At 37.6% G+C, this 12,876-nt stretch overlaps 1 protein-coding gene across 1 annotated transcript in view; it reads right to left on the reverse strand.

Moving 5' to 3' along the window:
- The window catches only part of TRHDE (thyrotropin releasing hormone degrading enzyme), a 363,943-nt gene that overhangs the window by 19,474 nt on the left and 331,593 nt on the right, over window positions 1-12,876 (reverse strand). Inside the window, exon 15 of the mRNA XM_026500012.4 lies at window positions 12,299-12,406. Within this exon, the coding sequence (XP_026355797.1) occupies window positions 12,299-12,406 (108 nt within the window). The remainder of the gene's footprint in view (window positions 1-12,298; window positions 12,407-12,876) is intronic.

Here is a 12,876-nt window from a genome sequence, read left to right on the forward strand (position 1 = left end):
ATGTTCTATGGTTTCGCTTTGACCCTCCTGTGAAAAAGCAGTGAAATCCACAGTAAACTTCATATATGTGTGTGTGTGTTAAGGAATAAGGATAGATATAATTAAATTTGATAATTAAAAATAGTGAAAAATAATTTATTCCTGTTATATAAAGCAACAGAAAATTAGTGGGAAAAAACCTCCCACAATCTGGGTCCTGGAGGAGAGGGGAATGGCAAGATTGGATGACAAAGTTACAAAACGAGGCAAAAGGCGTATGTTGCATCGGCGGATGATAAATCTAAGAAAAACACATATCTTTAAAAGGTCACCACAAATTTTATGATTTACTGAAATAACAAATGCATCTATGCACGCGCCCGTGTAACTGGCAGGTACCGGCTGTAGCACTGATGCGTGTGAAGAGAACAGAAGGCAGAGTATATACCGGACGCCTGTGCTCTATGTTACAGAACAAAATAAGCAATGATTACGTATATGTGAAAATAAAATGGAAGTCACATGAATTTTTTTCTGTTTGATTTTTTTAATTATAAAAAGCATCTCAAATCATGAAAAAGAAAAAAGAAGAGACTCTTTCAAAATATTGAGAAGGGATCCTAAAACATGAGCGTGGGTTCTTTGCTGTGAATTTTAGGGGATATTGCTACATAACTATTCTACTTTCATACCATTGACCACTCCCATGTATTTCATGTACACATTTACGAAAATAATTGTATGAACACTGATGATAGTAGTTTTGTCTGAATTCTGCGAGGACGAAGAACTGCCTTCTCGGTATCGTATTCCGGATGAAAATCTTAAGAGCAGGAAGAAGTCAGTGAAAGTTAAAAGTTAAACTTGCAATCTGTAGCGCCCCTTGATATTTCATCAAAGAAAGAAAAACAATGCAACGTGTTGATCATAAACCAAGTTTTGAATAGGAGGCAGAGCTAAAGGTGTGTGTCTTACCACAAACTTGATGGCTTAAAACAACAGAAATTTATTCTCTCACAGTTCCTATGGCTACAAGTCTAAAATCAAGGTGTCAGCGGGATTGCTTTCTTCTCGAGGCTCCACAGAATCTGTTCTACAGCTCTCTTCTAGTCCCTGTGCCTCCAGCAATCCTTGGCATTTCTTGCTTTGCAAACACATTACTTCAATTTCTACCTCTGTCTTCACATGAGTTTCCCTCTGAGTCTCTCTGTGCCTTCTCTTCTCTCTGTTCTGAGTACCATCATCACGGTAAGCCCTAAATCCATGTGAACTCATTGCAAAGACCCTATTTCCAAATAAGGTCCAATTCACAGATAGGATTTAGGATTTAGACATATCTTTTAGAGGCCACTATTCAACCCACGACAGGGTGTGCATGTGTTTTTATTTTTCCTGTTATTGCCAAGAAATTACAAGTCATCAAAGTTCTTTCTCGCTTTTAGATATTTTAAAATATATATATATATGTATGTATTACAAAATTTAAGATATATATATCACAAAACAATATTTGATGCTTGTAGAGCATTTTCCATCAACATTATCATAATATTAAGTAAACATTATCACGCTATCATTAGAAAGACTAACATGAATTATTTTCATTTTCATTTTGAGCTAGAATGAATTACACGTATAGAATCAGTCCTAAGTCTTAATATCAAGGAGGAAAAATAAACAAAAAGGAAACGTCATTAATGCTGCTGAAGGAAACTTCTCTGCATTTCTATTATTTTTGGAAAAGGTGGAGGAAATTTCTTCGGTATAGTGGTTGGGAGCAGTTGTCATAAACCTGAATCTGAATCCATCAGTATAATCCACTCTCCATGAGTAAGTAAAAATGTTCTGGAAGCTGCAAATATTTCTGTTGGTGCTCCAGCCCTGGCTTAGTAAATAACAGTGATCACTACTGTGAGTTAATCAACATTGCTCCCTGTGTTGCCCATGGAAATCCATATTCACTTAGCACGTGTACTGTGACAAACAGGCGGTTAAAATAGAGCTATTCTATAGCTAATCAATAAGCATATCTTTTGATAGATGGCACAAATTTCAATAGCGTTATGCCTGAAGTTGGTATAATATCAGGCAAACAATACTAGCATGATAGGAAAATTACTATTGGCAGAAATGGGGGAAAAACCAATTATACTGAAAAGAAAAACAGTTAAATTAAATCAAGTCACCTTCAAAAGCATGCTTCTGTAAAAATTAAAATACCTTAAAAAAATGCTATTGACTGTTTGCCTCTATACATGGCCGTAATAGAAATTTTCTTCAAAAAAAGTAAAATGTCAGGAAAAAGCCAAAAGTGTCAGGAAAAAGAAAACAAGTGCAGGATTATTTCTGTGTTTTAAATTAGAATATAAAATCGTTAGTGTGTTTGGATTAAAAACTAAATATGACCATACGAAAATGAATAGAAATATGCACTTACTGAGGTTATATTAGCTCTTGAGGCAATCAAAGTCCCTGCTCCAAGAAGAAGTAAATGAAAAAAATACATCCAGATTAGCTAGTCCCTCAGGTAGGTCATTTAGTCAAATATTTATCCCATGATGGACTGAACTAAGCCAGCATGCACTGAATTCTCCAAATGGCAAGGAAAAGTGCTACTCTCAGTGGGACTCCAGAGAAGCTTAGGAAAAGAGAGATAACAAAGCCCTCTTCCATACAGAGGTATAGCCACTACTTGAGTAATCTTAACAGATGACCTCTACTTCCCCAAACGGTAAATCACATAGGATTACTGGTTAGGAAGGAGATTTCTAGTTTGACAAAGAAATTCACAATTGGATTAATTCAGATAGCAAGCATACTTACTATGCTTCATAAATTATTTTTCTTCTACATGGCTTTTCCAAAACACTTTTGTTTGGTAACACTCTAATTTTAGAAGAGCGATTCCCCAAAGCTTTGATGAAGGCGCATAATCAATGAACTGGGGTTTTCGCTCTTCTCAGCAAATAAAAACAAAACAAACATGATTAACTGAAAAAAAAAAAATTGCAAGGCTCCCAGAGGATGTCCTTGGTCAGTATAGATTCTGCCCAAGCAGTTACGCCTTTGGAAAGTACCGAGACTTTAATCTTGAGAAATGATGTTGAGGGAGAAGGCCATTCTTATACATTGTTTCTTTTGGGTGACATCTCCTTTCTGCCTGTGCCTGATGAATGTGTATTTTTCCTATAGGCCCCAGGGCAGTTGTCACTCTGCGGGAATGTCAATCTCACTGACAGGTCAAATTGTCCTTTTCTTAGAAATCTTCCTTCTGGCTTCTCAATACAGCTAAAATCTTAAAGCGTTTGTGTGACCTCTGAATTAGTCTCAGGCTATCCCACTGGACTGTAAGCTCTAGGAAGGCAGAAAATGTGTCCTTTTCTTCATCATTGGATCCCTGGTGTCTTTTAGTATGATGCCTGAGATGTGGCAGAGGGTCAAGATATATTTAGTACATGAATCAAGTCGTATAAAAGTCTGAATTAATATTGATTACTATGGAAGAAATGTGCAATACTACTTCATTTTAGAAATAAAGCTGAAAGCTAAAAACCAAGTCAACTATTAACCAGATATCCCACTATCATAATCCCATAACATGGCCCTGGAATACTACGTGAGTCACAATGAGGGAGGGAGGCCGCATATAAAATACGCTTTAGCTTCGAAGAACTACAGAGGGATAAATTGATGTCAATGACAGTGATGATTTTTTATGGTAATTGTGAATTATTCCAGAGTTTCCCATACCACTTTCTGCTTTAAATAGTTTCATGAGCAACTTTTAAATCTCCGTGCTAGTGTTACACGGGCAACAATTCATAACCAGGTGACTGGCCATAACTACTAAAATATACAATTCCTAGGGCAGAAAGATGATGGAAGGGAGGTGACTACCCCTTAAGGTTTATTTTCCAAGTATATGATCAAAGTGAAAAATCTGTGTGCTCAAATTTTGCACTGGGGAAAACTAGCTGAACGTACTTAAAAAAAAAAAAATCAGCCTTACAACCATTCAAGTAGGTAATTCGCTATATTTTTCCCTCGCCTCAGTGGGTCTGTTAAAAAGAATGTTCAAGGTAGAATTTGCATGAAGTTCTCCATTAACAGTGCCCACAGTGTCTCACTGTGGACAGTGAAAAATAAGGCAAATGAATGAGAGTACATGATGCCATCTTATCTCACATGCAAGTAAAAATGTGAATGACTCAAAGTATGGGTCAATCAGTCTTAAGCTACTTAACATAGTCTACTGAGAAGAGGACTATCTTTTACAGCATCCTTCCTAAACTCTAAGAAATTAAAAATGAAATAATTTCTGATATTCTGATTAAAAAAGAACAGTTTGTAGGCCAGGTGTTAGTTAGGAGTTAAAGAGATACATAACTTGGTTTACTGTAGAAAAATAATGCTTTGAGTTAAATTTTTAAATATGTATGAGAAAATCATAAAAACTATTTTGAAACTAAGATATAAACTGCCTATGTTGTAAGGTAAAATAGAGTGGAGATAGTGGGATTTTTTTAAGGAGAAATAAGTTTTAAGAATTGTACAGGTTCCTGGGGACATATTTATAAGAATAAATTCCAGACATATTTTTAGACTATCCACTGTTTCTAGATATTTATATCTACAGATAGATCTCTATTTTCAAATAGATAAAATTCTTTGTATTCATAGTGAAAAGGATTAATAATAAATTTAAAAATATGAACATTGGTAGAGGGAGTAAGACAACTTTTAGAAGACCCTGTAAATGTTAAGCTTCAAAGGCCACAACTCATGACTGGATGACACCCAGCTATTCAATATTGTGATTTCTCGATTCTTCGCCTTTGCTCTCCTTTATTTACATTCTCTCCCTAAACAATCTAATCTATCACTCATTCTTTCCATTTCTACCCACCTCCTAGTGTCATGGCCTTCCTTACCCCCAGACATAGGTTTTCCTATCTCTGGGGGTAAGGAAAGACTTCTTAAAGAATACCTAAGGATATGGGTACTTTTACAGCAATCAAGTTCCTCATTCTAAACTTTCACATGGATGCTTTTCTTTTCATAAAAACCCTTCTCCCACTTTCCCTCACTTTCCAGGAGAAAGGTATATTTCTCATTCACTTATCTCACATCTTCCGAGGGTACAGTGAACTGTGATATCAAATAAAAATTCTAAATATTGGTGCTGATATCTAGAAAATGAGTCTTCAATTTTTTAAAATTCTTTGCTTCCATCAAAATTGAAGAAGGGCCTAATCAAGTTGTCAGGTGATAATTTAAAAATTTTGGTGATAGATTACTGTGTAATTTTTGGCACAACACTGGGAAAGACAAAAGAACTGTATTATACTGCTATAACAAAACACCTTCCATTCCTATCTGTTTATTTTTATGTATAAAGTTTCTCAGTACTTTAACATAAAAATCAAATAGAATTGATGGTGAAACTTTTCTCATTCTAGCCGTGAGTAATATCTGTCTGTGAATATATAAACTGGTTGGGGGAATAAAGGCCAATCTCAATTTTAATGGTTATATTTAACAATTTTTATGTTTGGAAATTACTTATCAGAATTTGCCATGTATTTATGTTAATCAATTATATACAAGTAACCATTGTAATGAAAACTTAATTTTGAAAAAAAATGAACATAGGATTTTATGACATGAAAAAATTATGTGTGTATGTGTCCGTATATGTTGTATGCATATATTTCCTATAGCAGAAAAGTATAATAGGGTGATCCCAAAAGGATTCTCCAGAAAAAAATATATTAGAACATAATTTGGGGGAGAGGAAAGAATAATATAAAATCTGTGACTGTTAAGTAAGAACATAAATCATATTTTTTAAATGACCAATGGTGGGTATAAAGTAGCTAGGGTGTTTCAATTCCACTGGATACATTAGGGGTTTGAAAGAATTTTGTTTAAAAAAAAATGTCTATTTATGCTAATATGCTAAATAGGTAAATCCTTGCAGTTATTTACATGTATGATGTAGATTTTCGGAAAGAGACTGAAAAATGTTATCTTTGGCAATTCGTATGTATAAATGTTTGAGCTCTACTGGATTATTCTAGTGGACTGTCATTAATGCCTTCCTTTTTTACCATTTATATGCAAGCAGTCATTAACTGCTCTCACTCTTCCTTCCTCAGTCATGCTCAAACATGTCCTCTTCATTTCCACCGCTAGCTCTCAGGGCTGGAAGTTTTCCCTGGTCTCTCTGATCTAGTCAAATTCCCATGACAGTGTCTGAGAACACCACAGACTTCTTGGCTGCATTTCTCTTGAGTTTCATTTTTAGGTGTGTGTTTATCTGAACAACTTGTTTCCCTCCTACACTCTCTCCCTGCCTCTACCACCAACCTTCAGGGTATGTCAGGGCATGAACCACATATTCTCAATGCCAGGTAAGTCACAGGGGCGGGCATGAGTTGAATGAAGGAACTCTGCCTTCTAAGTGTCTAGCACAGGGTTGACACATCATAGCTGCTCAATACCCACTGACTGAATACGGGTATAAATGAAAACACACCCTTTAAACTGCATAATAATCAAATAACTATATAATAATAAGCAAAAGAGAACCCAAAGTGGACAAATCATGAGGCCATTGTATGATTTATGTTCATGGACAGGGAGTACGAAATTTTGGACTGTTCCGTCTAATGCAAGCCCTGGAGATTTGGGGGCAATGCCCTTGCTTTAGAAACAGGGTTGAGACTTGGAGTAAACACAGACCCATCTAAAGCCACAACTGTCTAATGACAACCTAATTCCTCACCCCTGCCCACGGAGGTTTGGGCAGCCCTGTCCTTTCCATTGCTCCACACAGACTCCCTGCTGGCTTCACCTGTCTGCAAAAGGCATGTGCTGGTAACTGAGCAGGAAAATGGCTGGTCTGGCTGGTATAACTTTAGACTATGAACATTTATAGTAGGACAGTTCATAGTAAGAACAATACAAAAAGCAGTGTACAGAACAAGGGGACTAGGACCATAATAACTTGGGAACATGGACAATAAGTTAGGATCCATGTTTTTAGGGGAAGAAAACATGAGGTTTCTGAACCAGATATACAGACTATAGCAAAAAGAGCCTTTTGTCTGTCCTCCTTTGTGTTCTCACATAAGAAAAGCGAACACTGATGGGCAGAGAGAGACACAAAGAAAGGCAGAGAGAGACACAAAGAAAGGCAGCTGAACTGGAGCTCTTTACCTATGAGATACAATGAGCTATGGCTGATGGACGGACATGAGTAGCAGATGAAGGGGAGGGAGGAAAAAGAAACATTTTTCTAGAGGCCAAGCCAGGCAGGATTTCTTAAAGCAGGAGGAAAGGGCAAACATCCCCAGGCTCCTCTTTGAAAATCTCTCTATGGTAATATTTTGTTTTATATTTTATGTGACAGGTCACATGCTTATAACCCCCAAACTTACAGAGAAGGTTTGCTAATGAAGGCATTCTCTACGTGTTCTGTACTGCTCTATTCTATATTTTTTCCTACTTTCCCCATTTAAAACTCACACCACCCACCTGTACGGTCAAAACAAGTAGAAGGCAACTCCAAAGATGATTCATGTTTTATGATTTCCTATAAAAGCCAAATAATGAATTGGCATTCTTTTGTATAATTCTTACAACTTGTTTGGTTAGTAATATTACTGCCATTTTTCAGATGATGAAACCAAGTGATGTTCCTCAGGTCATTTAGTGGCACAACTGCATTTTGACCACGGGTGTCTTTGACTTTGAAGACAGTAGCCTTTCCCTACACCAGTGGTTCCCGAAGTGTGGTCGCCAGACCAGCCCATCAGCATCACACGGGAACTTGTCATGAATACAAATTCTTGGGACCCATTCAACCTACTGAATCAGAATTCTGGGGGTGGGGTCCAGCAAACTGTTCCACAGGTCCTCCCAGTGATTCCTACACATGACCCGATGTGAGCCCCACGGGCTTCGTTCGTGAGCACAACCTGCAGTCAACTCCTGCTTATACTCATCGCAGAGAGTAGTTAAGTTCTGGTGGGTGTCTTTTTTTTTTTCTTTCTTCTTTTTTAAAATCATTTTTGAACAAACATATATTACTGGTATGTGGTAATTTGACATGCCGCCGCAGCATGACACGCGGTCGGGTTAGAAGGGCAGGTGGTCTGGGAAAGGGATCCCACATCCACTGCCTGTTGTCATGCGGTCTTGGCAAGTTATAGAACCTTTGTGAGTTTTGGATTTGTCTTCTATACAAATGAAATAAAAATGAGGAGATCGTGCACAAAAAGCAGTTGAAATGTACTAACCGCTCAATAAATACATATATCCTTCATTATGATCATCATTAAAGACGATAATACCAGTAACATGATGACGACTTGCATGAGTAGTGAAGTTCATGTATTACGTATGTTGCGAAGCTCCAGAGACGCTCCTCTACTCCTAATTTTTACTACGGAAGGGCCCTAAGTTTTTCCATTTTCAAAATGATTTCTAATTCATTTCAATATACATTTTTGATATCTCATAGTGTGGAAGGTGCTGCACTGTTTCAGGATATTTTTTAAGAAGAGTGATGATACCAGTTATCACTAATCTATTAGGGAATGGATATCAGTATCTGTCGAATACTTTTTAAAAATTAAATACTTTAAATCTTTGTTCTGTATTGGCTTAATAAGAGCTTTAAATTGTGCCTTTTAACATTATTTGAAAAATAATACATTATCACTAAATTAAGAGGCTGTGTTATTATGGACACACATTTAATTTCAGATTAAATTGTTTATTTAAAAAAACCCATATTACCATGTTGTGATATCTGTATAGTTAACTGTACAATCTCAATAGTGTTTTAATACAGAAATTTTCAAATAATAATTCACCTACAGTAATAACATAATCCCTATTTTGACTCAGTGACGCTTATGCCAATTATTTCTTGTTTATTTGTACTAATCAGGGAAAGAAACCAATTTCTGTCCCTTTTATTATGTCTTTTATACATACAAAAGGCTATCATCTTCTCTTTTTTTTAGAGTGAAATTTTCAGGTCTCACAACGTCCTCTCGCAGCTCCTGTTTTCAAGATCTTATCATTTGTATTGTTCTCTACTGAATGCTCGGCAATTCGTCTCTTTTCGGAGCTGTGGTGTTCTGCTGGACTCAGTCCCCAAATCACAGCCTAACAAGACCTGAACGTAGCTCATCCGTTGTGATGCATGACATCACCATTACAATTCAACACACTGTAGCGTTTGAATATATTAACAGGGATCAGAATGCGGACTCATTCAATCTATCATTCACTGTAATTCTTGAAGTTTTCTCTCTCTGCTGCTACCACGTCTAGCTTTGCAATGCACTTTTTGGTCTCATTACCTTTCCCTACACCACCTTTCACATCCATTCTAGCTTCCTAAATCTAACCTCGCTAACTGGACCTATCTCCCCAGCACATCAAGATTGGTCTACAGAGTAGCACAGCACCCCAGATTCGAAACCCTGCTACCTTCCATGACTCACTGCCCTTTAAGTGTATTAGCATACACACAGCATCTCCCAAAACGTTTTATAAGTATCCTATTGCATTACCTTGGGAGGCTTTCCTTAAAGATGATTTTTTAGGCTCCTGCGAAACAAAAAACAAGCAAACAAACACAACTGACTGGTGTGTTTCTTCAGGCACATTTAAAAAGAAACCTTTCCCTCCCCTTCATTGACTCGATTTAAGAAAGTTAAACTCCGCATCGACCACAGGATCACACGACTGCTTTATTATTAAGCTGTCATCGAAAACAATACAGGTTAAATCTCTGATGCTCACACACAGGTAGCTCCAAGAGTACCATGTCCCCTCACCACAGGTCACTTGTGTATGCAGGGACAGGTCACATGGTTGGCTGAGCAAATCTGAGTGAACACAGGACGAGTTCCACCCAGCATGTGCAGTAGCCGGTTACAGAAGAAAGCAAAGCAGGAGAATGTACAAATGATGAAGGAAATAATGAAAGAACCTTCAGGTATTAGACCCAAATTTAGTTATTTTGTCATAAAGAAGTGGCTGAGTTATCAAAACTGAAATGAACTGGTACCTCATACCTAAACTTTCATGTATAAGGGAATTTTAGAAGTGGTGGATTGTTCGAATTCACACATCGAAATATACTACACTCCTTAGGCTAAATATCAATCCACATGCCTGCCTTCCACCTGGAATCCCCATCCGCCCCCTCCCCCCTTAGGTACTCATGCACCCGCCCCTGCCTCCCGCCTGCCCTTGTGTATCCAACAGGATCCCGCTCATCCTTGTGAGCGTGAATGTGATTCCTCTAAGGCAGTAATCCCCCTTCCTGCTGTTCACACGCTGTGCTGTGCTACAACAACTATTTGTTTATAGAGAGGCTCTCTCTACTTATTTACAGCTCTCCCTCTTCTGTTTGCTTTCTGGCCACCAGCTGGTATTGAGAATTGCTCAGTAAAATTTTGTTAAATAAATGAATTATTTTAAAAATGCATTTTCCCAATAGCTGTACTTTTATGGGTTAAAAAGCAACTGTCAGGGGTGCCTGGGTGGCACAGTGGTTAAGCGTCTGCCTTCGGCTCAAGGCATGATCCCGGCGTTATGGGATCGAGCCCCACATCGGGCTCCTCTGCTATGAGCCTGCTTCTTCCTCTCCCACTCCCCCTGCTTGTGTTCCCTCTCTCGCTGGCTGTCTCTATCTCTGTCAAATAAATAAATAAAATCTTTAAAAAATAAATAAAATAAAAAGCAACTGTCAGGTTTGAGAAAAGGCATGTGTCCGTAGCAAGATGAAACAAACAAAAGACTAATCAAATAAAAACCAAAATGGCAGAGACCATGATCTTTAAATAATATATTTTACCCTTTCTTCTCATGTGTATTTATGATTATGCATCCTAATACAATTTTCGATGTACTGATTTTGGATAAATTTTTATGTGTTCATCACCTAAGTACATGTGGTAGAATTGAAGAAGGTTGTAGGAAAAAAGGAAAACAAAAAGGTTTTATTATAACATTCTCAAGATTGATTTAATAGTTTTCAGAAGACTTAGCAAAAAGGATAATTATTAGTAAAAGTTAATAAATGAGAATGCTTTAGTGCTAGAGAAGACCGGTGACAAATTTAATCACTGAGAGACGTGAGTGATAAAGAATTTTCCTTCATAGCTCAGGATAAGACCAGAAATGGTTAACTTGGAGAGCAAACAGGACAATGGTAAAGAAGGTGACAAGTTACCTAGTAATGCAGTGGAAGATCTCTCTCACAGATCTGTAAAGCAGGAGAGCTGTGCTTTGCTCTGGAGTCAGTCAGACACTACATTTAAACCTAAGTAATTTTTGACAAGACAAAAACCAATTTGTTCCTTAAGTAGGTTATGCTCTCTGTGGTTCTGTGCTCACCTAGAACCGGTCCCTTCCTCCGTTCCCAGGGAGTCATCCCAGCCACTCAGCTCGGGACAAGCCAGGGGGGCAAGCAAGATAGCACCCTCTGAATCAACTGTCCCCCAGCTCCTCACCTTTCTGATTGGACTCTCCTTAACACAGGGGCCAGAGACTGGGGAGGAGTGACTGTAAATTGCCCAAAGTGTAATAAGAAATAGAACATTGGTCCTTGGAAATATATAGATACCTAAGAAGGCTTAAAAAACTGTAGTGAAAAGAACATGATCTTCCATTTTTTTTATGTTTAATATTCTTTTCATTAACAGTAACAAGTGACATTTAGTTTAATATTTTTATCAAAGGTAATCCTATTAAGCAATTTTAACATCCCATTATGTATTAAAATCCTGTATTGTGAAATTCCAAGATAAGATACAAGTTTAAGGTCTCTGTCAAGGGTCACTAAAAGAGTAGATTTTTTCTGTAACCTTTTTGGTTTTTGGTTTTTAATATTAACATATGTTACACTACTTTACTTCTATCATATGCTTGCAGTTGTTTTATGAATAAATACCACAACCTTTATAAAGAACCTTAGAATCTGGCCTACATAAAATTATTTTATTCTCACAGAATAGCAAAGCTACCCAAATTCGAAATAAGCTGACACCTTATGTATGAAGAATAAGGGCCCAGATTAAGAAAGTTGGTTTAAAACTCCACAAAACACTCCAGAGGTAAGTGTATTGTGGCTTTTATGTGTTGCCTTGTAAAGCAATGAACCTGAAACACCGTTTCGCAGTGTTTTTTTTTCTTGTCTTGTTTTCCTCCAGTTGATAAATGCAATGCATCAACTGAGAATCTGAAAGCAGTATTAAATCATATCAGAGAAACAGGATTTGGTTCCATTTACCTGTTCCTGTTGCTGGAAATCCAATCCGAAATAAGTGTCGATGCCTGTTGGTGACAATGCTTGTTGCCAAAACTGCACGCCAGCATTATAACTTCTCTCCGGAGTTCTCTAGGTACCATCGAAAGGAGAAACAATGAAAAAGCAGTGTTACTATCCGGGGAGGAAGGGTAACTCATTACATAAGCAGTAGATAAGTAAATAATCAGCACAAAAATCATTTCCAGATACAGAACTCCTATTTTGCCAAGGAAGAGATGGTTAGGCAGAGAAGTTCAGCATACTACAAGTCTTTTCTGGAAACAGTAATACAGCGGGGGGGGGGGGGGGGGGGGGAGGGGAACTGGGTTGGGTTCAGATCTCCCCTTTACCAGTAACGGCAGATCTTACAATGAACCATGGCAAGGATATGGTTTGTTCTCAGTACCAAGAAGTGGAAACTGTGCTACCCATCAGCAGGCCTCCCAGCAAAAGGCAATGAAAGATGCAGAATGAAAGAAGGATCATCTCATGCTGCCAAAGTCACAATGGTACCAGTCATATGTTATTGTACAGCTCTGGGGGAAAAGAAGTGAATAAGA

This window comes from Ursus arctos, unplaced genomic scaffold (assembly GCF_023065955.2).
Source record: "Ursus arctos isolate Adak ecotype North America unplaced genomic scaffold, UrsArc2.0 scaffold_21, whole genome shotgun sequence".
In the NCBI taxonomy this organism is placed as follows: domain Eukaryota; kingdom Metazoa; phylum Chordata; class Mammalia; order Carnivora; family Ursidae; genus Ursus; species Ursus arctos.